Source organism: Centropristis striata, chromosome 13 (genome assembly GCF_030273125.1).
Source record: "Centropristis striata isolate RG_2023a ecotype Rhode Island chromosome 13, C.striata_1.0, whole genome shotgun sequence".
In the NCBI taxonomy this organism is placed as follows: Eukaryota; Metazoa; Chordata; class Actinopteri; order Perciformes; family Serranidae; genus Centropristis; species Centropristis striata.
The window spans coordinates 9,080,849-9,106,648 of NC_081529.1; the positions used below are offsets into that span (position 1 = coordinate 9,080,849).

Consider the following 25,800-nt stretch of genomic DNA (forward strand, 5'->3'; position numbering starts at 1 on the left):
GGGTGCCGGTAGATGCTAGACTGCACCTCCATACTTTGGAAAAGGATGGGTCATGGGAGGGTTAAAATCTGTAACCTCACTGCTAGATGCCATTAAATCCTGCACACTAGTCCTTTATGTCTGTTAGTCCTGTTGGTAGATCACTTGGTTCTGACTAAAATATCTTAGTAACTATTAGATAGATTTCCATGACATTTTGAACAGATGCCTATGATCTTTAATCTAGAAATACTAAATATCTACAGATCTAGCATCTAGCAGCATTCTCTAAGCTGTATTCTTTATGTAATTAGAACTACATGTAAGCATGATTACATTCTTAACCTAGATGGACATGGTAAACAGTTAGCTAGCCCGTCATGAAGGGAGAGACTTGCATGAGTGGACAGCCCCGAAGGGTTACAGCAGACCAGAGTATTTCAGTGTTTACATGTTCATTGAAATTTGTTGAACTAATGTTTTTTTGTTTGTTTTTTAATTTATCATGTTGTCATTTGCACTATTTTGTAACCCAACAAAAGAAATGGTGACTTCCATTTTGTTATAACATTTGTCCATTATATGTTTGAGTGAAGTGTTATGTATATGAAAACTTGCACTAGTATTTGTGGCATGTTCCAGCCACTGGTCATTTCAACATACATATTTTTTCATCAGTAGTCACTGATTGGATTTCATTTTCAGTGAACTTTTAATTATTTGTCTTGTTTCTTAAATTATCAGATTGTATTTGCAGTTGCACTACTTTGTGATTTTTAGTGTGATTTAAGTTTTTATAAGTTATTTTTGCTGTTTGCACAGTTTTTTACTGCCTGTGTGCCAAAAAGTTTTAATACATTTTTAATCAATAGATTCTGTTCTCACATTTCAGACTTGTTTGTTTGGTGTCACTCACCACATTTTTGCAGTACAGGTTTACTACTTGACCTTAATTGATGTAGTTTAGTAGCCTTTACTTTTATTTTGGTGATAGATTTATAGTCAAAAAGATTATGCTGAATTGGTGTTTATTTATCGTAATTTTTTAACGTTACCGTGATAGTGCATATCGCCCATCCCTATGTTACTCCACTATATCTTTGCATAGTAAATTGCTGTTTGTTGTTATATAAATGTTCTGATTGTCGTATAAAGCTCCCATAAGTCAGCATCTAGCAATGACTGAAAAAATCGAATATTTCAACCCATACTCAGGTGCTACAATATGTGTGCAAGGCTCTTTGTTTTTGTGTAAGGATTATGCGCAAGTAAACAGCAGACATAAAAATTTATGTGTGGCACCATGTTTCCATTAGTGTGTTTATGCTGCGTGCGCGCATGGAGGTCTTTGAGGTATTTGGGGAACATAAACTTGTCATTAATGAACATCATTAGAGACGATCGTTCAGGATGCAGCAGCTAGGTGCAGCAAGGCTTTGCAAAAGAATGCAAGATGTAAGGCCAAGTTCCTCCACTGCTTTTCTTGGCTTTAGCCAGGCCCACCACAATGCCACAGCCCGGAGGACAGCGTAATTACAAGCTGTTATCTCGCTAAATAGGGCCCTTGCTCCTATGCAGAACAGTGATGACATGATTAGTGTTTTCCTGCTCATCTAGGCCTTGTGAATGGGGACGATGACAGCTGTATGTGGCTGGGGAAACAACGCTAGATTGTTCCTCAGTGCCTTTAAACATAACAAGTGCCGCAGAGAATGCTTCTAGTGTGAGCCGCAGAAATGAGTGTTAGCAGAATAACAGCAATCTGTCTGCATTACCTCATTATTGAGATGAATTTGCGGTCTTTGGTATTAAAGGGTACATGATTTTGGGGCAAATGAAGACAAAGTGTGTTGTCCTGTGGACTGATGAGAGGAGTGTGAGAGGAGGTTGTCAATGCCACACTATTACATCTAATGTAACACAGTTGGGGTTGTGTTTTCTTAGACTGCTGCAAGAATATGAGTAAAACACCAGATAAAACACCAACTTTGCACTTGGTTTTACATCATTTTCAAAAAGCCTTTATCTTTCTGTACTCCTATTTCATATCTCCTATGTGCTCAGAAAGGAGCTTTTGTGGAAAATTTACAAGGCTTTCCATTAAAAGAAGACCCCTGTACTACAGTACCCTTGTCCCTAACACCTGTAGAAATATTAAAGGGAACTTTGCACTCCATTAAACGTTAGGCCCAGTAACAAGTGGCGGGCTCTGTCATCAGACTAAATCCTCTATGTGAGAAGAAGGCCTTCACCCAGAAAGGCATGCGCTGGGATCTGCCACAGTGTGAGTTACTGGCACTCTCCACTGTCCTGCAGGTGCTGGTTTGTGTAGCGGAGAGCTGGTGGGAGCTGGCGGAGGTCATTGGAGGGAGTTCTTGTGGGGAGTGAGTGATGTTCGATCTAAACGGCATGTACAAAGAAGTCAGAAGGAAATGGTTTTGGCCTGAGCAGTGAGGAAAGAGGCTGTTAACGGTATGCTCCAATAATATTTCCATTAACGACTTCTCATTAAACTCCTTCTGTTTTCAGCTGCTAAAAGAAACTATAAGCTCCCAGCATTACACCAGCTCCATTGCAGTGTTTTATTAAAATATAAGGGCTGGGGGTCTTTTATAATATATAACCCTCTCTCTCACATAACTCATACAATTTTTCTAACTCACGCTCTCCTGTTGAGTGGATGAAATGTCTTTAAAGTGGTTTCACAGTATCGGTGCAGTGCAGAGGTATTCCATCCCAGGCGAGATTTGCTCTTGTTATCTTTAAACTCCAGAGGTTACACTGATCCATAAATCACCTGGCCCACAGTGTCTAAACGTTCCAGCTCGACCTGCCTGTCCGACAGTGGATTTATGATTCGCGGGTGTAGCAGCGAGCGCCAGCGTAGTCTCCTCTGGGCTCCCTGGCGCTCTCCTGTGCACTTGTGTACATATTTAGAAAAAGTGTGGGGTGGCTGAGTGCTGTTCTGTTGTGGGTCAGACCGCCTGAGCTATCTCTGGCTGTTTAATGAAATACAATGCTAAAAGCTGAGCGCACACCCCTGCAGGAATCCTTTATAGGTGGGAAGAATCAACAATAAAAGACTTGGGTTCAGGACAACTAGAAGCACACAGATAATATGCAGAGCTGAAACCTGAGGGAGGGCCGAGTGATGGTAGAAGCTGTGCTGTAGGGTCTTTTTTTTTCAGTTTCACATTCATCTTGTGAAACTATGTGCTTTCAACAAAGCTTGGCAAAGAGGTAAATAGCAATAAAAGGGGATTGGAGTGTACATGTTTCCCTTGCCAAGTGTTGGAAAAAAGATATTCCCCACATTGAGCGTCTGGCAACAGAGCTTTGGCTGGTGATGTCATCTCCAGGTCCACAGTTTCTGTTTGTTTCACCTCCATTATATGTGAAGGTTCAACAGACCTGAATCTCTTGTGGTTTCTACCCGTAGACACATTTTCCCTTGTTTGGTGTCCAGTCCAAGCTTTACAAGGCTTTAAAAGAAAAAGAGGGCATATACAAACTTCATGCCTCTTTGTAACATGTCTCTGTAATTCTATTAGTACTAATGCCTCCTCTCTATTGCCATTCAAGCCTTAGGAAATCTGAAAAATCTGACATGTTTATTAGCCTGGCAGATAAAATGACATGCCTTTCTCTCCACTGGCAGAGATGGCAGCTAATAACAGATTGAACTGAGAACAGAGACTTAGAGTGAAATATTGTCTAACAAAGCGATGGAATGATTGGTGATATGGCCCATAAAGGCAAAAAGAGTGCAAAGAGTAAATTTAGCCATGCTTGGCCAGACAGTCCAAACTGAAATATCTTCTTGTTCTTACCAACATCATAACCATTCAATTTGTTTCAGATATTCATATTCACCTCAGAATGAACTGTAATAACGTTACCTTGAAATTTCCTCTTGCGCCCAAATTTTCAGTTTATCAAATACTTTGGTTTCTGACCAAATACCTTGAAAACTGATGACCATGCTTTGTGTTTAGTGCAAATACATTTTTTTTTACTGTGAGTAAAACACTTGAGTGTTAATGTAAGATAGTGAACTTGGATAACTTAGACTTAGTGAACATCTTACACACATTGCATATTTCAGACTGTCAACAAAAAAGAGCGTCCATGTAGGTCGCTGTAATTAAGACCTATATTATGTTTTATGCTGTACAGTCAGGCAGCGACCTCTGTTGGCCGTAGTAAATATGATGGAAGCAAAGTTATAAGTTAGGTGATGTGGTATAAAGAGCGACATGATCCGTGCAGGAAGGGGGACTGTTCCTTCTTCCAACATCCCATTGGACCAATGCATAGATATGTAGGTGTGATGGCCTAGTAGTTTAAAAATGCACATTGGAGTGCAGCAACTGCCAACATGCTTCTAGAGAAATAAGTAATTGGCAAAGGACCTATTCTGTTGTTGTGGAATGAGAATGTGCTGGATATTTATTTGTACAGTGTAATATTTTCATCATAGTGTGTGATAAACGGTTCAACCAAAAAATATATCTGACTAAATGTCCACAGCACCTAATGACATATCAAGCTAGTTTCATGCATTCAAATGGGTTTTCATTAGTTTCTGTCATGAAATGAAACTACTGGTCGCCAATAGGCTGCAGCAATACACTGTAGGACTCTGAATTCATGCCAGCATATCAATAAAACAGTGGAGGCTCACATGATGATTGTATCTGGTTCTTCAATCAGTCTACTGCAATGTGTAAAGCTTTCAGCAGCTAGCTGTGCCATTGTGACATTTAATTCCTATGGTGGAAGTACAGCACATTTAGAAGTCCTACCCACGGTGTCCGGAGGAATTTGTCCTTTGCTGCATCTGTGTAATGTGTGTGTGTAAGAGGATGTATGTTTCCTGTCAATGAAGAGTAGTCGTCTTATTTCCTGTGTGGATGTTTTAAACTTTTCTACACAAACATTTTCATTGGCCCCAGAGTTGATTTTCACCTCAAAATGCTCGGACATGCCAGTTGCCATGTTTCCTCAGCTGGTGGATAACCTCCACTCCTCACGCATCTCTCCCTCTGCCATCAATTTCCTCCTCTCTGCCTCCTACTGGCCCATCTTTCAGCACTTGGTGAGTGCAGTCAACATGACTGACTGTGGCACAGTCTTGGCTGTGAGCTAAAGTCAAACTAAATCAAATACGATGGACAGAAAAGACAAATATATTCTGGACTAATAAACCTTTTACTTTCTTGAGACCTTTTAATTTCATTGTGTGCTTTGAACACTCAGTAGACCAAATTTGCTAACGGTATCTGGCTGATAACCTAAATATGGTCACTTCTGGCTCCAGAAAACAAAGATGGCGACGGCCAAAATACCAAACTCAGGGCTTCAAAACGGTCGCTCACAAACTAATGGTTTATGCTATTGTTGCTACATTCACTCCTTTAATATGGTCTGTAGCAACAGTAAACATTGGAGGAGGGAACAGTCAGCTTATCATGTGACATTTTGGGAAATACTCTTATCCACGCTCTTTCTCTTCTGTTGTTGTTTATATAGAGTTATGTGCAGGACAGTAGCGCAACAACTTCCTTCATTTCTTACAGTACGTATGAACCCCTTTTAATTCCTTTCTCTAACATCAAAGCACACCTAGACACCCACCTCAGTGACCTCATCCTGTGGTTGCCTCACTCTGACTACAGCCAAGAATCCAACTACGTGGCAGGTTAGAGATGAGGAAGCCAAGGGTGAGAACAACGGTCTGACTGTGGTACTTTGAAGTTCCTGCATGCTCTGGAAACAGGGCAAGGAATCACCTGCCATAAAGAAGTGTGCGTAAGCGCTGAGCTATTTGTTCTGGTGCCTGGGTGGTTATGGGTCCCCAGGGAGGGCTGGCCCGGGCCCCTGTGAGATCACATCAGTGCGGATCGGGCGGGAGTCCACCCGGAGGTGGAACTAATGGGCCCATGTGTTCGCAGACACTTCTAAGAGCCAGATGCTGGGAAGAGAGACGTCCATCGAGTTTTTCACAACACCTCCCCTGGAGAGAAGAGCGGGGGAACCCAGTCAAACTTCACACGCATGTTGGACATAGAAATCAGTGTATACAGATACACACACCATGTTCATTTGGTTTTGTAAAGCCAGGAATGCTCTCTCACACACACACACCTTTAGTTTGTTGAGTCTACATGGAGACTGTTTCCACTCTCCCTGTCGTTGATGCAGCACGCAAGGTGAAATAGTCTAATAAAAGGGATTCAGGGCTCACATCTATCTATTCCATATGATCTGCCTGCCCCAGTAAAAGTCACATACAGACTCTGGTGCCTGCGGTTCGCCATAGTATTGATGCAGTCTTGACCTCTCCGATCTGACGTCTTATTTTAAGTGGTTAATGATTACCATCTTTCAATGTGTTTCAGCTGTCGCACCAGTAATCCTCCATCCCCTGCTCCATCAGAAGGATCGTTCCTGTGGATGTCTGGACATTGTTTTGACCTCATCTCTTCCTCCATGTTGTCACAGAAGGGTCAGTCATTTAACTCATCTGTCGGATCTGATGTAACATCAACAACAAATTTGATACACTGATACGGATATGAAGCATAGATTAGACACAGGTTTATGAGAAATAAGCTTTAATAGCCACCTCAAACTAGCAACACTCAATAACTCCACAAGGACTGAGGCTGTCAGATATAACAGACTCAATAATAGATTAATAATAACATCAAGATAGCGTGAGAGGCCAGAGGTTTCCTTCTTTCAGGCTGTCTCATCGTGATGCACACACTGCACTGCAAAAAAGGTGTGTCTAAAAACAAGATAAAAACACTAAATCTGAGGGAAATGATCTTGCTGCATGGACAGATAATTTCACTTGACAAGATTTCTTAAATTAAGAAAAAAAATCTAGAAATAAGCATGTTGTACGCTTAAAATAAGAAATTAAATCTTAGGTGTCTTAGGTGGTGATGTTGTGAGAAAACTGTGATATGAACATGTGAAATACAAGGGGAATGTGTCACAAGTCCCTATGCTGCCCCAACCAGTCCATACCGGAAGACTGGCGCAGTCTAGAGAACACAGATAATGCGACACCACCCTCTTCCTCCTTTCTTGTGTATAACATCCTCGAGTTCTGTCTGGATCAAAGCGGAGACGGATCACACACATCCTCAGTAAACCCCACATAGCGACTGTCCTCAGTGTCAGAGAGGGTTAGCGAGAGCGATTCCTGAGAGAAAAGGCTGTCGGCTGAAAGACATGGAGGCTTTCTGCAGGAAGAAAAACAAGTGTTAGTGAAGGAAGAGGTCAGTGAGGCCTCTAATGGTTGTTTAATAACAGACAGAGGTGAGAATGAGTCAGAGATTGAGAAAAAGAGAGGAAATACAATGTCCCTCAATCGCATTTCATTGTTTGCAGTACAAATCATATATCTTTCTGGGGTGGGTTTAGACACATTGCAATGGGGAGGTCGGACTGAGGCACAGTTTTAAAAAAGGGCTCCACCTTTTTTAAATTAAGTGTGTTAAAAAGCCCTGTTTCCAAGCAATAATTAACTGTACCTCATTAATAGTTATGTTTATAATCATTTATTGTACATTTGTCTTTTTCCAGTTATTCTGTGTCTCTTTGTGGTCATTTTGCATTTCTTTGTGAAAGTTGTAAGTCTCTGGTGCCTTTTTCAAGCTCCATGAGAAAAAAATGTAAATACATGTTTTGAAGATCAGTGTGTTTACAAGATAATTAATTTAAAACCACACTTAGAAATATCAAAAAGAGTTTAATATACTTGTTTCAAATACATGTGCATTACACACTCTTTTAATTATATAATTGGAAGCTTGTTTATTTACTGAGAATTATTTGTGTATAATTTGCAGGACAAATGCGTCTAGACACAGCTCATTAAGGTGCTAAAAGATTCATACCTCCCCCTGTGCGAGCATTACATGCAGTGAGATGCACTGACACACTCTGGTAATGAGTTCGTGTCATTAGAAGTATTCGGTTTATCAACGTCTCCCTCCATCGCATGAGGACAGCTTTGCTGTTAAATTGGTTTGAACGTGGAGTGCTTGTTTTCCCAAGCAAAACAAATTTGGGACCTGTTGATTTACAGGCATGGCTGGTTATCTGGTGTGTGTGTGTGTGTGTGTGTGTGTGTGTGTGTGTGTGCGTGTGCGTGTGCGTGTAGCAGCCTGTGTGGCAAGTCTTGAATTAGACATGACTGTCTGTCGCTGTAGTATTTCACAGTCCTGGTATCTTTATCAGTTAGAAAAAAGGAAAAACAGTCATCAATTTCCCATGCAGGTTTACCACATTCTGTCCTCTCTTTCATCATGGAAAAAGGAGCTGTTGTCCAGATGGGAGCAGACAGCACACATCACTCAGGAATCTCCAACATGATTGGATGAGAGTGTGAGTCAGGAGCATTGTGCTGTTTTTCTTTCCTGGCTGCAGAGGACGAGTGTAATGCCAAGAGCTGGACAGTCTATGCCTCTGGTCAGTCACCCGCAGCACGGATCACAGTGCTTTCCCTTAGGTGGGCCTGGAGGAATTTTTTTATACTTATGCTGAAAGATCCCTTGTTGTTCATGTAATGTTGTGCACTGTGCCACAAGAGTACAGCTCCTTCATGAAGTCTTTATTGGAGATCAGGACGGGCCTGGCTGGTATCTTCACATGGACCGTTTCAAAGTGTCCGTTTACTGCTGTAACTGAGAGAATATCTGAACAGATGGCAGTGTTTCCCCTACATTCATTCAGCAGCGGCGCACCACCGCTGCTGAATTACGTGCACCACTGCTGAAATTTCACATGATCATTAATATCGATGCCTCACTAATGATTTCTACTCGCACTGTGTAAGCAACAACACACAACGTTATTTTCAACTTGTTTTGAGTCATGGAGCGCATCAAATCCTGTCAGACCCTGTTAGGACATCAACGTAAAAGGTAACTTATACACCGTCTATAACGCGAGTAGTGCAGGTAATGTAACATCACGTCAACATAACAGTGTAGCCCCTTAGGGCAGTGACAGATCTAGCGACTTTTTCTGGTGTTATTGGAGACTTTTGGAGACTCGTTCTTACACTACGGGGCTGGCGTCTCGTTAAGAGGAGAACGAGAACGAGCTGAAGCGGCACAGTCCTCCTGCAGCATGCGCGAAGTCGCCGCTGGCTGGTTTACAGTCTCTTTTGAGTCACTTTAGCTGGTCCCGAGGCCGGATTAAGGAGGAGAGTTGGAATTGTGACTGAAGACAACCGAATCAGAAGGGGTCAACTTTCTCTTTTTCTTCTATTTTATTGTGAGCCTAGCAGTAATGCTCATACTGCAGCATACTCTTGTTATTTAATGACAATTTTAATATTGACATTTTTTGTCTGATTTACATAAAACCCTGATGAAACTGAGAACAGCAAACAGCAGCTTGTGATATCTAAGCAGATGCAGGCTAGAGATTTAAAAAAATCCATATATACAGTTAATTCCAACACACTTAATTATTATTCTTAAGTATGAGTAATGTTTGTGCAGGAAAATTCAATAAACATGGAGACCTTTTGCTGGTTGAAAATGTGACATGTGTCTTACAGTCCAAATGAAACATTTCCTGGATGATTTGAATTTAAAATCTCAATCAAATCCAAATAATTCTCATAATGATACAGCAAGCCGCCCAAGGTCACCATCCTGAAGGTGAATGTGTGATGGCTGTATGTGCAGGTATGTGTAAATAGATTTCCTGCTGGCTGGCGGGCTGACCCGGTCCTCCTCCTGTGACCCTGTGGATGATTGCTGTGACTGAGACCTGTTTGATCCCTGTGCTGATGCTGGGCTTTTGATGGCCGCCCCACTTTGATGGCGTGACAAGATTGAATCCGACCACCCTCTGTGACTCACATACACACAGTTGACCAAATAGCACCAGCAGACCTTGTATCTAAACAGGAGGTGCTATTTCCTTCTCCTCTCTTTGATCCTGAGCATTGATATTTGTCGTATTTCTGACATTCTGCCTCCCCTATTTAATACCCCATGAGGAGTGATTTGGGCTATAACTCTTAAACCTCAGAAATATTATATTTTATTATCTTGGTTTGTTTTTTTAATGCCTGTTTACATAGATTTGTCTTCCTCTGAGACCACTTGATACAGTGCTTTTGTTACTCACAGGAAATGCAGAAAAGTCATGGCCAGTAAAATAGAAGTTTTCTCCTGCAGCTCTCCACTTAGTTTTATACAACAGGTCTGTTTCCTGACCGTTTGATGTCTTCCTGTATTAATCCGAGCAAGCAAAGAGCTGGATTTATTAGCAACTCAGGACCACTTTACTTTTACTCTGCTTTTATGTTGAGTTCTTAAGGATGGAACAACATTCTGACCTAATGGCGAAAACAGACCCAGACCTTTTAAAACTTACAGCTTGTTGAAATGAAATTCAGTTTCTGGTAATATAATAAGATTATGTGAAGACTTTTTCATTGAATATGAGTTATCATTAAAGCAAAAATCACTTAAGATGTGCTGGTAGGCAGATTTTATTCACATTAGACAGAGTTAAGTTAGCAGTTTCCCTTTGTTTCCAGACTTTGTGCTAAGCTAGGCTAACTGGCTTCATGCTGTAGCTTTTTATTTACCTGACAGATGAAAATATTGAAGCCACTTAAAATGGGTATTGCTACCTATGCCGAGGAGGTTGTGTTTTAGGCTTGTTTGTTTGTCTGTAGCATTACAGAAAAACTATGGGCTTGATTACTGTAACAGCCTGCTCATCGGTATACGCAACAAACACCTTCAGAAACTTCAATTCATTCAGAACTGTGCTGCCCGAACTCTGATGAAAACCCGCAAATACGACCACATCACCACCCTTCTTCAGCACCTACACTGGCTTCCCATAACCTCAACAATTCAATACAAGATCGCCCTCATCACCCAACTTTGCATCTACAGCAACGCCCTGCAATACCTCAAAGCCCTCCTCACCCCTCACTCATCCACCCGTAACCTCCGCTCCCAAAGTATAAACCTCCTCCATCAGCCCTGCACACGACTCGGCACCATGGGAGACGGAGCCTTCTGCTCCGCTGCCCCCCACATCTGGAACTCTCCCTGAACATCAACCACAACCCCAGTCTGTGGACACTTTTAAAAAAGGGCTTCAAACTTTTTTGTTGAGGCAGGCGTTTTTAGGTTGTCCCTAGATTATTATTGTCTCTGCACCTTAATCTCCTCCTTTAGCTGTTTTCTTGTACTTTGTTACATGTGTCTTTTTTTATCTATTGATGATTTTAATGTGTCTGATTTTTCTCTTAGTCTTTTGTTTATTTTGTTTCTGGTTTCTGTAGCACTTTGAGATTACTTTATGAAAAGTGCTGTACAAATAAAATATATTATTATTATTATTATTATTTAAAAAATATTATTACAGAAAAACTATGGGCCCATTTTTTATGAAACTTGGTGGAAGTATGCAACATGGGCCAGAAAGGACCCAGTTTGGAGTGAATTCGAATTACGTGTCAATTACACAAATTATTTTTTAGTTTCATCAGCATCACTAGATGAGAGAACATTTGTGCTGCGTTCATGTGGTTTCAGATAAATCCGAAAAATTAGTTCCCAACAGATACAATTTACGTGAATCTCCACTAAAGTCAGAAGAACAACTCAGAAAGCCAGCAAAGATTTTGGTTACGCATTTATTGACTCACCAGATACTTTTCCATTGCCCTTCATCAGCACACAAATACTGGAAACAGTCATCAACATGTTGGTAAAACACACTTTGTAACATCACTGTTGTTTCTACATTACGACTTAAAGCTCATGAACTCACCAAAGTCAGACAAACAACTTCCTAACTCGAGAAATGGAAACACCCAAGATGCATATAAGTGCAGACTCTGAGTGCTATTCTAGTAATTTTCTCATGTTGTGATCAGTAAGTAAATTATTAATGATTACATACCAATTTGTAAAAAAAAATTTGACATCGAGAGAAAAAGTTTCACATTTACATTGTAGCCACTGTGGAAACTAAAGTGAGACATCCTGAGAGTTATAGGTCTATCTCGCCAACATGAAGGGTTTTTTCTAACACTAAATCTCAACATAGGTCAGCGCTCTGTTTTCCTACATTTCTGTCTCGCTCCCGACCCAGAACTGTCTGGTAGCTTCTCAGAGCTCCGTGGATGGACAAGAGCAAAGAGGGAAAAATGGCGATAGAATAAGTGATTGTGAAATGTGGGAGCGAGGAGTGTTTGGCAGGGCTCACCTTGTTTGCTCAGTAAACCCCCGAGGCCTGTGTTTTTTCGCTGAGGGAAATGCCCGCATTGTTGGGCCCGGAGACCGTGGTTACGGGCCAGCCCGGGGCCCAGCCAGGCAGGTTGGGACAAACAACAAGATGAAGGTCAGCTAATATAGCAGTTAATTCCACTTCCTGGTCCCCATGACACCCAGGCAGGGTTTATTTGAAGATCCCAGACCCCGAAGTCACTCTGCACTTTGTTTAGTCCATGAGTATTTTTGGTCCAAGCCAACACTTTCAGATATTAATGTATTCGGATGAGAAGGAAGGGAGGGTGGAGGCGAGAAAGGAAAGGGGATACAGCCGAGCAGAGGAGGAAAATCCCAGATTTCCACATGCAAGAAATGTAACATCTAATTAAAATAATAATTTTTACACACTATAAGACTTATCATAAGTTTTTACATCAATAAAGACGAATCATAGCAAAAAGTATGAAACTTAAGTTTTGCTGGTATTGTAACCCCTCCTGAACAGAATGTTTTTCTTAATGCAATTTTAAAGACCCTTTACATTTTAGTCCTGGTCAGTTTGACAGATTGACTGCTGTTGGATTTGAACCAGCAGTAACTTAATACAGTTGTGCTTTACAAATGTATCAATTTTATTCAATGCACAACACTTATTTAAAAAGTAAATTTATTTAAAAATGTAACTTAAACCTTTTATTTTCATCTTTTAAAACATTTGTGAAGAACACCAGTACCAGCAGTTCATTTCTCATTAAAGCAAAGTCAGAGCACACAAGACCAAACTTTCTCCTAAATAACCACATCACCAGTATCTGACAAGCAATGTAGCATTTAAAATGCACAGGGGCTACATTAAATCACTTTTAGCAATCTTTCTTGAGACTAACAAGGGCAAAACAGCATAACCAATTTCTGTTAATCTAATATTTTCTGTTGCAACCGGTACCATCAACGTCATCCTCCCTCACCCAACTCTCCTCCGCTCTGCTTCATGTGTTCGTAGAGAGGCTAGCATGTTACTTGTCGATCACTGCCAGGCCTGTCTAACACTGACCGCTTCATCTTCACTCCCCCTAGCTCTCCTCTGTTCCACGTTGAGAGGATAAGCCCCGCACGCAGGGAAATACAACTTAGATTCTTAATTGAAATAAAAATCGAAATGAGCTATCAGTCATCTAAATCAAAGGAATTAAGACTCAATAATGGAAAAAAAAAGTTGAAATCTATTTGTGACACCCCTAACAGAGTAGTAATCACTGAATGCGTTATTTGTGGATGACTGCTGCTGCTGCTGCTGCAAAAAATACAGTCCACAAATAGTACCAAAATAATCTTTGACCTAATGGAAATCTTAAGGATTGTGACATTTATACAGAATATTTAATGTCAAATAGCTTTTAGTGTGTGTTAAACTTTGTTTTGTGTCCTCATCTCCCTGTTAAAGCCTGGAGGGTGAAAACAGGGTGCTACTGTGAGGCAGCTGAAGGACTCTCCTCACGGCGCAGACTCCAATGAGCTCCATCCACTCCGGCATCCTCTGGACCCGGCAGTGTGCGTGAATAGACATTTAAAAGGGCTAGTTTATGAGCTGTTGGTCTTCCTGATCGTTTAACTTGGACCTTGAGAATGCAGTGGGGGGTGTGATGGGTGAAAAATATAGTACACACCATCCAAAAGCCAAGTGGCTTAATCCTGTATGGAAATGGTAATGAGAAAAAAGAGGACTAACTCTGTCTGTGTGCCCTCTCCTATCCAGGATGGGATCGAGGCCTCTCTAGTGGGGCTTCTCCAGGATGCATAAGAAGAGCCTTTGTGCTCCAATCTAGTAAGCCAGAAATACAGCTTTTGAACCATGTGCATTGCAAGAAAGCGAAATGGAGAGGCAGTTTGGGAGAGAGTGAATGAGTTAGTGAAGAGGTGGGGGAGGGCTCTGAAGGTGTCAAAAGCAAAGGGTGTAATACATTTGGAGTTGTGTGTCTGTGTGCGCACATACATGCTTTTTCAGGGTGTGTTTTTGCCTATATGTGCCCATATATGTGTGTGTCGTGGTGGTCACACAGTGGGCTGATATCAAGTACCTCTTTAAGCCCTCCTTCCTTCTCCAAAGGTGCTTCACTTTTTGTTTCATGGACCCCCATTCTGCTGAATCCTGACTGAATGAAGTCTGGGAAGTTAAAGAGTGGCCATCGATGGATGGAAGACGGGCCTGAAAAAGGAGTGGAAAATGCAGCACCACCTGGTTGTGTGTATAGATTGTGTTCAGATAGGTGACAAAAAATAATCTATCAGGAAAAGAGAGAAGTGTCATGGTGTCTCGCTTCACAAGGAAAGCCACATTCCAGAGGTTTATTTTGATAGTAGTGATAGTTAATTTGATATTTCTGGCACACTTGCATGAATTGAAATTTGCTCTGTATTTGTAAATTATGATTGTTTCGCCATCGGCACGAGAAGCAAAGTAAACGGGGCTTGGAAATACATTTAGTCAGCTGAGAAAACACAGTGTTATATTGTTCTCTGTTTAGTCGGGTGCTTAGGAGCAAACAAAACAGCATCTGTGGAGCAGCTCTCGTTTTACGGAGGGTTAAGAAGGAGGAGCGGGGGGCCAAGTGGGTTTCAGAAAAAAACAAAAGACCATGATTGCATATAGTTTTCCAGCTAAAGTGGTGGTAGTAGAGATCTCATGCATAAAATCAGACTTAAAGAAGGACGTCGTCTAACGTTACAGCGATGAGTGCCATGGGAGGTTCAATCATTTCAATCAGATTCTGCAAGATTCTGACAGTGGCTTCCCCTGAGGTGCTGGGCTCATCTGTGAATAGAGAATAGAAATGGCGGCGCTAAAGGTCCATGGCTGCTGGGTAATGCAAATCAGTCTCTGTGATCTCCTCTGGTGTTCCTCCTTCTTCCCAAACAGCTAATCCACTTAAGTATCACAGGCCTCTCAGCTCACTACCTAAACTCATTTGGGTAGATCTCAATAATTAGTTTTCTCTCTCCCTGTGTAATAAAACACCAATCATAGTCATTAAAACTTTGTTCATTTTCACTGCAGTTAATTAATGTCTTGTCAATGCACTGTAATTACCTGCTAATTAGATTGTTATTGGACTATTTGAATACCTCCCTTTTCTGTTATCCTCTCCCATAGAAGGCTCTGTCAGCCTGTTGATGAGGGTGTGTGAATGGGATTAGGCCTCCTGTGATGCTTCCTGTCACACCATGGTGGTCATTTTTCTCAATAGATTAAAGAAGGAGCTGTACATTTGTCTATAGATTCATGGTTTTAAGGCCCTTTCACACCTGCCTCATTTATTTTGGACTTTTCAGTTTGAACAAACTGGAATTACAGATGTGAAACCTCCACCAGACCAAACAGCCGAACCTTGAATAGACGAAAAGAGGCGTCTTGGTCCAGATCAAACTTACCCATGGTTCAGTACGTTTCTAGTGTGAGAACTTTTTCTTCTCTTTATGGTACAGACTTTTTGACCAAATGCAGGAAATTCTGGCAGGCTGAACTGGAAAAAGGAAAAACAAACAAAATTTTAATTCAGTTTTATTCATGTGGCCAACAAAAGTTCTCTAAAGACACTCTTCGCATAGTGCAGGTGTAGACCATACTGCATCATTGCCATGTGGAACAAAAAATAACTGGATCACATGTATACAATGTTACAAAAAAAGAACCTTGGTTTGGACTTTCAGTTGTGAAATCAGCCTATAGTCATGAACAGGTTTGGATGATATCTTACAAAACATGACCTTTCTGTTTTACTGATGTAACAGTTGCACAGTCGCTCTTTTAAACATCGTTAACACTGTGAAATTGAACTAGTTGGGTAGGTTTTGGCACAAACACTACTTGTTTAAAAAAAGTAAAGGGCTTGGTTTAAAATATCTGCTGGATGTGGCAGGACTCAAAGTTGTATTTGAAGTCTGCTGTGTACAGTGTGTACAGGAATGGAGCCAGAACAGTGCCTTGTGGAGCTCCTGTGCTGCTCATTAATGTCCCAGAAACACAGTTCCCCAACCTGACATACTGTGGTCTTCCTGTCAGGTAATCTGTGATCCAGGAGATGAAGGAAAGATCCACTCCCATCTCTGTGAGCTTGTTTTTGAGTATGTTGGGTTGGATGGTGTTGAATGCGCTTGAAAAATCAAAGAACATGATTCTCACATCAGCACCAGTTTCCTCCAGATGAGTAGGCCACGGTGAAGCATGTAGAGGACAGCATCGTTCACTCCCATGTGTTGTTTGTATGCAAACTGCAGGGGGTCGAGTTTGTCTTTGACTTCAGCTCTCAGTAGGCGTAGAATCAGCTGCTCCAAGGTCTTCATGATGTGAGAAGTGAGGGCTACTGGTTTAATCAGGGACACAAACACTTTTTTATTGGGTCAAAGTCCTGTGTTTGTCTGATCTGGCCAAAGAACACCTCTTTTCATAGGACAAAGGTTCAGTTGTAGTCAGTTTAGGTTTCACACCTGTAATTTAGGTTCCGAACAAACCCAAAAGTCACTTGTCACACAATGTGCTGTAAGAAATCATTCTATTATTCTGGAGAGAAGGAATTTCCACCTATATGTACAGAAAGCTTGTAAAGGTGGGCTTTCAAAACAGAGTTACAGAAAGCGACTGAACGCATGAATGTTGTATAATCCCTGATGTGATGTTGTTTCAACATGGCAGACAGCCGCAGCGCTCTCATAACACGTACCACATACCTTTTCCGGGAAAAGCAAGGGGGCAAGGAACAATACGGAAAAGGCAATAAATTCAGATCCTCCACATTTTTATGGGCTCAATCTGACAAAGAAATCAGCGTCTTTTCCATCCGGTCCTCATCAGCAGACATATAGAATATATGTCATGGGAGTTTAGGCCATTTCACTCAACCACTTGCTGTTTCCATTTCCTGGCAGCTGTCAGCACAGCATACAATCAGAGGGCAGAGGGCCACCCTGCCACCACAGCAAGGACAACCTCAGCGTGTCGCATCATCATCGCCGCCCTGCCTGACTTAGTTTTCCGAGGAGTACCCTCTCTGTTAACACGGAGACAATGGCAGCGGTGCAACTGAGGGGATTCATATGAGTGGAAAGTTCCGAGTTGGGGCTGCTGATGGAAACGTGACCCCTGCATTCAGTCTACTCTGTGTAGTATGGAGGCCAAAAGCTTTGGTCATATCGCGCCTGTGTGTTTGTTGTTCCAGCTTCATCTTTTCACATACTGAGAAGGAAGTCCACACACACCCAGATCTCTTTTCAACTCTCCCATCCCGCCCAAATCATGGGAGAAATCACAGCGAGCTTGTGCAACAGGCGGCCTTAATAAACTGAGGTGAAATTGTTCTTGTATTGCAGGCTCTGAATGACATTGTGATCTCATTGTCAGGGAAGCCAAAGACACTGAACATACCTCCAACCTCTTCATCCCTCTCTTTCTCTCCTCCATCTAGCAATAGTCAGAGTGGTTTTATGGGTGGTAATCCTGGTGGCCTTTATATTAATGGAGAACACAGCTTAAACTTTCAGCAGTGATTGTATAATTGGTTGGCCCCTTTGGAGTATTTTGCTTTGGGCATTGCGGGAGCAGTATATCAATACCCTGTCCTCAAGCCAAGACAGATGGACTCTCATTTGGAGCAGGTTCAGGATTGTGTGTTTTTGTGTAAAGGTCCCACAGGAATAAGTTAAGGGGTTTCCACTGATGCCAAAACCTCCCAGCTACAACAATAACATCTGCGGTTTGGATTAGACGCCTTGGTGATATCACCCTTTTAGTAATATGCCTGCATTATAGCATTCTAACAGCCAGTCCTTATTGTCTGTGAAGTTTATAGAGGCACAGGATCCAACACAAATGATGATCTGCGCTGCAGGACATTGGTTGAAGTTCTTTGGCAGGAGATCATGTTTTAATTCACTTACTTCATTTACTTGCTTAACTATTGGCTTCACAGTTTTTAAGTCACACTGGCAACATTCCTTTTGAGACTTTTTTTTCTGAGGTTGTAAAGTACATTTCAACATTATAATTACTTTTTTTTTAATCACTTAAAAGTAAGAGTGATGTGGTCATCATCAAAAACATAGTAGTGTTAAAAGTTGTTTGCAGCGTTTCATTATTTCTTATTTCATTATTTCCTGCACATGGCAACTCAGCAAGATCACATTTCACAAATTACAGTATAAATAGATACTTATATACAAACTATAATTAAAATACTCAGTTTCCATAGGCACAAAGCAAAGAAGGAATAAGAGGCAATAAAGTGGCATTTGGGGTGACCAGAATTAAATTACACTGTTGGCTCTTTTTTATTTATTTGGTAAATATTATATAATTACAGGGTACAAACGGGACCAAAAGGCTTCGACTACATGTCCTTTCACAAACGCCACTTTGTCACTTCATAAATCCGAATGTGTGGCTTAGTAAAAAAAACTTTTCTTGTAAATTTACATACACTGTAACCACACTATAATTACAGTAATAAAAAAAGCAGTGGAAAGAGGCTGCTTTATTGTATAAATCCCACCACACACTTAGGATTTTATAATTAAATTGTCTCACACAATTTCAATGCCTTGATTGTAGTAATAAGCTTCATTGTATTTCCTGAAGGATGTTGTTGGTTTTTTAAATAGCGAGCAAAAAAAAAAAACGATATCCTCATTTTTTTTAATTGATTAATCGCTGACTACAGTATTATTATCAGTATATCAGTTTTAGTTCTTCAATTCATCTTTGATTGGACCCAAATGCTACAAAACTGTTCTCCATATTTTTTATCATCATTTTAGAAACATAACTGTTTATGGCTTTTGCTTTAAAAGCAAAGCCAAAACAACAATAATGTAAAAAGACTGCATGAAAACTACATTTATATTACAAATTATTTACATTTTTTTGTAAATGATACCATAATCATTTTCAAATTGAAATATCAATTTGTTTTGCCGATTTTTTTCCCCTGTTAGATAAGGGATAATGTTCAGGGAGTGGTTCATTATTGGAAAATAAAGGACGACAGGATGCACGATGTGGAGGGGTCTTGAATTATCATGAAGGGGTTGATTTCCAATAACGACCTGCTCACTGTACATTATGCCTTTTTATTGCACAGCTACTTACTAAAGACATCGATAGTTCACAAAATATTAATTTAAAAATGGTTTTGATTCAGCGAAAGAATAAAGTCAGTTAGCAACGGTGTGTTATTCAGAAATAACAGATCATAGAATGCGGCCATTGACCAATCAGAACTGAGTATTCAACAGTGTTACTGCACCTTGTCATTGTTAAATAGACACACAGCTATTTTAAAAGATAGTTGATGTTGGGTTGAGAATTTTTTAGAGAGTTTGCTAGTTTTAGTTTAGTATTTCTTTTTTGAAATGCTTTAGTTTTAGTTTAGTTTTTATTAGTTTTAGTTTTTTGTGATTGGGTATTTGTTGGGTGGGAGATTAAAAGAGGTCACAGTAAATTTTGCCTTTATTTCCTCTGTCTTATCCATCTTCATTATGCATGAAAAAAGATGACAAAGATGAAAACCAAGGACATGTTTCAGTTATAACTTTTTTTAAACTCTCATTTTTATTTCTATTTCAGTTAACGAAAATGTTATTTTAATTCTAGTTTCGTTTCATTTTCGTTAACTATGATAACCTTGTTCCCTAGCCCTAGTCTAACCCTTCACCATCACAAATAAATGCCAACCCTAATCCTAACATAAACCTAATTGTAACCTTTACCCTTAAAACAAAGTTGGAAATCTCAAAAAAAGCCTATAAAGAAGTGAGGACCGGCCGAAATGTCCTCACTTTGCAAATATGCCCTCACTCTGTTTGTTAAAAACTTGTTCCGGTCCTCACTATGTAGGAAGTACAAGAACACACACACACACACACACACCACCTTTTTCTGTCTACTAACATACTGTATATGTCACCAATAATTATTGTATTAATGCCTTGTATATAATTACACTGTGATTTGGGGCCAAAATATCCTGCTGCAGTCTATGTCTGTGGAGCCTCTTTTTATAAATTACTTTATTTGAGTTATTCTAATTTTGTTTTAGGGTTAACTATTTCATATGCTGTTGGCTTCTACAATTACAAATAATTACAGCTGACTTAACTGGTGACGTAAAAAGTACTGGTGCCTCTAAGTCGTATCAGAATATATTGAGTGAGCATCAGTTTAAAGGTGGTGTGTTGCAGTATTTTTTTAATTAAAAGACGAGCGAAGAACTAAAAATGTCACTTCAGTTGGGATCATCCTCAATTTGTTTTTTTACACAGCTTTATTTCAGATGAATTAATTTTCAGTTCTATCAGGCTGTTCAATAGCCAAAACACGTATCAATACTTTTCATTACAGCCATCTACAATTCAATGCAAAAAAGTAAAAAATAAAAGATCAAACATAAAAACCACAAAAGCCACATTGTTTCATGTGTCATTAAATATATTCATTTGTGATAAACATAATATATTAGTATTACAAGACATTACACAACCATTTGCAATGGACACTGCTAAACAACATTTACAAGCCAAAGTATAAACATGAGCAGATAATTATTCAGATATAATATTCATGGAGAGCAGAAGTCTGGCAGGAAGTACCTTTCTGCAAACGGCTGCAAAATAGTGTCGGTACAGGTGTGTTGGCAGGGACTCTGTAAGTGCGTTGTAGTTTTCAAATACATACAGTATGATGCACAGAGTACTGAGGTGCACCCTTGTGTGTGTGTGTGTGTGTGTGTGTGTGTGTGTGTGAGAATGTACTGTATGATTCTCAGTCATAGTGAGAGCGTGTGATCCTCTGGGTGCTCACGTAAACATGAGACATTTCTCTGACATTCATTTATTTGTCTGTCATTTATTAAGCCTCTAGTATTTAAAACTCTGGTTAAGTTCACATGGAGATAGATCTAGTTAATGTTTAACAAAAAAAATAAAAAAGTAATACTATACAGCTATATAACACGTAGACAATCAGTCATGCCTTTTTTGTTTTTCGAGTACCAAGTCTTGATAATGGAATCCAGTCCTCAAAAAGTCGCTCTGAGGTGACGAACGTTTGACACAGGGTGCTGAACGCACTGTACAATAAACATCTGTGATATTTTATCACTCCACAGGTTATTTTCCCCACAACATTGAATACTGTATACAAATTAAATGTGTACATAATTCACAATCATTGTTAGCTATCAGTCAGCTACAGTAAATAGTGAGCATGCATTAAGTCAGTGGTATGAGGATTGCTTGATAGGTCGATATTCTCTTTTTGTTTTTTTCCTGTAATAAAGTGAGATGCTTCGCTTCATCAGTTCTCTCACTTGCAAATCTTCGGAACATCCAACTTTCATTTATTCCTTTATTAGGGAAAACACACTGGATTGTTATCTGTAGTTGTGATACATTTTAACAGGGTTGAAGGTATCTGTGTTTCCATTCAGCTGAATTTTAAGCAAACTTTTGAAACGTTGGGGGAAAAAGTGAATGAAAGGCTTCTGTCAAATGGCTTGGAGCAAATAAACTAGGTTACAACATAGTTTTGTTAGAGGTTGGTGCTTTAGGTTCGGTTTGGCTGTAAACTGACAGTAAACTGGAGTAGAAATAGAGGTTCGCGAACCGGAAACAAGAAGTCAGCCGTGTTTAAAGTTGCCCATTTAGAGCACCCTTATCTTCAAAGACAAAAATCACCTTAAGCAAGCGTAATTTTTTTTTTGCACAGTTGATGATGTTTTAACAACTGTTGCTGTTTCCATAAAGCTTTCTAATGCGATACTTCAAAACACACAAAAAATACATGAATGGAAACACGGCTACTGTCAACCAGAAACATCAGTCCATACAGACCAGTCATCAGTGAGGCAAGCAGGGTTTGAACTATACAGCTTTTTTGCATCATATGGTACAGTATGGGATATTTTTACCTTTTTGGATGCCACTCTAATATGTGAACATATCTCATATGTTCTAAAACCTTTGACTAGTAAAAATAAGTGCATGGTTGACATGTCTATTCTACATCTAGTCGATGCGTCAGCATCATCTACTAAAAATAATGTCTATGTATGCACGTATGGTTACTTTACATTGCAGAGGTCACAACCACAACATACTGTCGATATATCGATAAGCGCCGAGCAGAGACTTGCTTGTGATGTGAAAAATAATCCTACAGAAGCAGAGGATCATTATGGCATTTTGTTCCCACACTAGCGGTTCTTTCAATGAGGTAACACTCACATACGGGCATGGAGCTCTCAGGCAAGATGGCACCTATTATATTTTCCACAGTTATGAATAATTTCACAATGTTTCACTTTCAGCTGTTGAAAAAGTTTATCCAAAGTTTGGCAAATTACAAGAGCAACTTATCATACATGAGTGGAGTCCCTCAATGCCATAAAATGTCTCTTCATTTAACTAGTGATGCTTCACACAGCACAGTGGAAATAGATCCTCTCAAAATACAAAAGGGAGATACAGTAGATGCATTGCTCTATAAAACAACTGAATAAGGGACTTTAAAACAACGGCATCATGGGTGAAAAGTATGGGTGTGACATATCTGTAACATTAGGTGCAAACTCTGCAATTACACAACAAAACAAACCTTGAAAGACAAACAGAAACCGAACAAGTGTAGAATGAGCTCCTTCACAAAAGTTCCTAAAAAAAACACTAATCTCTTCGCTCCAACTCAGAGCAGCAGCACTCAGTCGTTCTCCCATCTCTCCTACTTTTCACCTGTGTCTTTCTAGCTTTTTTTTCTTCCAGTTTATTTTTTTTTTTCATTCATCCTCTCCTCTTCCTCGCAATCATCCCAGTGGAGACATTTATTGGCCTCCACCTCTCTCTTTTCTCTCTCCTCTCCTGCAGCTTTTAGCACTTTCCTCTCTTGTCACGCTGTTGGAACTTCCTCAGCCGGCGGCCCCACAGGTCTTTCCACGGGATGAGAAGGCTCCCCTTGTCCGCCACCACGCCGCTCTGCCCGGGGGAGTCGTCGTCTGTACCCAGCAGCAGGTATTTCCTCCCAGGCTTGATCTTAGGGCATTTGCAAGCCACGTCCTTGGCACGCACCCACAGCAGCTGGTCTCCGCGGCGGATGCGGTGCTCACCTTGTTTGTAGACAGAAATGATGTTGACTGTGAACTTCCACCACTCGCCCGCCTTGTCTCCTTTTAGAACGTGCACTTGGACAGCTGAAAAAGGAGAAGAGAGGAGCTGGGGTTAAATCGCAATACGAACAAGTGGATCATATCATAAACCAGGAAGGCTTGTACCCTTTGAAATCTAAATAGTTAGGATGGAAAGCAATGCATAAATGATTAAATTAATTAATTAAATCATTAATGAAATTAATGAATTAAGACTATTTTTGTACAAACAGTTAAAATAGTTTGCTAAATATATTGGATAGATGAATCAATATGTTAAAATTTTGACTTAACGAAAAGTAATGGCTAAATGTTTCAAATTGTTAGCTTAAAATAAATGTTCGAAATGGTTTTCAAATTTTTTTTGTTTGTTTTTATTGTTTTTTCACAGGCAAAGTAGTATAAATAATAATGACAAATAAATAATTATAGTGATAATAAATGATTTAGGAAAATAACTTAAATACATTAAAAACTATAGATGTGTATATATAAAATAACAAATACAATTTAAAAAACAAAACACAAACAAAATGTTTGACACAGTTATCTAAAAGTGAATGCATGAAATTCTTCATTAAAAGTAATTGATTCTTGTTTGAAATGGTAGCTTAAGTAATTAAAAAATGTTAAAAATCATTTGTTAAAAGGAACATGTATATATATGAAATGGTTTGCTAAAAGTGAGCTAAAACTTGACATCTGCTTATATGAAAACAATAATGTGTAGTGATATCTACTCTTATGTAGTCAATAGTGTTAAATAACATCCTGTGGGCTGTGGAATACATCAGACAAAAGAGGTTTGGGAACCACAGACAGAAGCCAACACGGTGTTTTGGTTTGAGGCAGCAGACAGATGCCAACACTTTTATACAACATTGTATAAAAGGTCCAATAAAACCTCCCGTATAAACATGACCCAGAAATCGCTGACTTTGCTGCGTGTCACTGGTCCCCCGCTCATCTCTGACCCATGACCTTTCCTTGTTGTGCTCCTGAGCATACTCCCTATTACAGCAACAGTTGCCATAGCACTCCCTGTGCGAGCACAAAGGGACCCGGTGGAGAACATGTGAAAGCACACTTCCCTGTGAGGGGACAGAGAAACGCTTTTCCTTCAGGTGGCTGTGCTGAGTTGGAGAAAGCGCTGGATATTAGGTTCTTTACTGCACAAATAAATAGCCAAAAGAGAATTTTTATAGAAAAATTGCACATCTGCTAACAATATAACTTCTGAGACAAATCCTTTCCAATTGGTCTATCAGGTGTTAAGCTGGACTCTGAACATCAGAACAACCTCAGGCTAAATCAAAAGCTGGTAACTATTGGAACACCACTTCTAACAGATATTTTCATACCAGGAAACCTCTTTTCAACAGCTCCCCTGCACGGATCCTCCGTCAGACGAAGCAGCAATTACTTCATCACAGTGATTGCAACAAGAGACAAACAGCTCAACAGCGATGGAGCTAATCTGTGCTTGAAGTGAAGTGTTTCAGCCCGTGGGTTTAGCGAGGAATGTGCTATTAACGTTTAAGTGTGTGTGGGGGTTCACTTGGATTAGATGATGGGAAAGACTCAAGATGTACTCAGCTGGATCTTATAATGTTAGATTTATCATCTATCAATAACTCATTTAATGCTTTAACAATTAATGTGGTTTTTGTTCGTAATCATAATAATATCCTAAATGTGTTTCCTGCTCATTTTATTCAGAGAGCTAGGTAAGTTAGCCTTTTCTTTGCCTTTCTGGCTGGACATGATCACTTTCAGTGTTTATCAGTCGTCCAGCATTGCTGCCAAGAATGAAGAGAACCGGAGGAGTGGGGTGTTTGAGTATGTGTGTCAATGCATGGTGTGAGCAAATTGCACACAATTTCAGAAGAAAGAAGGTTTGTTGGGCTGAGTAGAGCGAGCTCTCACAGCCCTGCCATTCATTGCAGCCCTCTCCTTCATCCAGACACATAAAGGGTGTGTGAGGGGGGAGCGAGGAGGGGCCACTATTTGTCTTCCCAGCTACAGAAAAAGTTCCAGGAGAATCGGGATGTGTTTCCGACCTCATGAGCTATCCGGGTTCTGCTCCCAGAGCCCCATCCAACTTCACAGCGTGAGAATCCAGCGGAGATAGCGCTCTCCTCTCCAAGCCGAGGAGACTCGCTTACAGCGTCCAGGCCCGCTCTCTGTCAGTGTCTGCCTCTTTTCCTTTCTTTCTCAAGTATGTTCTCAGTCTGCACAGTGTATTTAAACACACACAAATCCACACGCACACACCTTCTGCCACTTGGTGTGAGCTAAATAGACACCAGAGAGGGACTGAGAGCGTGGGGTCAAACAATCTATTACAAAATGGTGCATGC

General features: G+C 40.2%; 1 protein-coding gene and 1 long non-coding RNA gene across 11 annotated transcripts in view; one reads left to right on the forward strand and one right to left on the reverse strand.

Annotated features, from left to right (window-relative positions):
• The window catches only part of LOC131983025 (uncharacterized), a 75,806-nt gene that overhangs the window by 5,656 nt on the left and 44,350 nt on the right, over window positions 1–25,800 (forward strand). For 4 of the 9 annotated variants that reach the window (XR_009395444.1, XR_009395443.1, XR_009395445.1 and 1 more), the window contains exons 3-4: window positions 6,381–6,487; window positions 23,163–23,306. This is a non-coding gene — a long non-coding RNA (uncharacterized LOC131983025). Of the gene's footprint in view, window positions 1–6,380; window positions 6,488–23,162; window positions 23,307–23,468; window positions 23,623–25,800 lie in introns of those variants that run through there. The other 5 variants (XR_009395447.1, XR_009395449.1, XR_009395442.1 and 2 more) reach the window with 2 other exon arrangements.
• Window positions 23,166–25,800, reverse strand: part of ntn1b (netrin 1b) — a 51,396-nt gene continuing 48,761 nt past the window's right edge. For both annotated transcript variants that reach the window (XM_059347601.1, XM_059347602.1), the window contains exon 7: window positions 23,166–23,485. In XM_059347601.1, coding sequence (XP_059203584.1) covers window positions 23,166–23,485 — 320 coding nt within the window. The remainder of the gene's footprint in view (window positions 23,486–25,800) is intronic.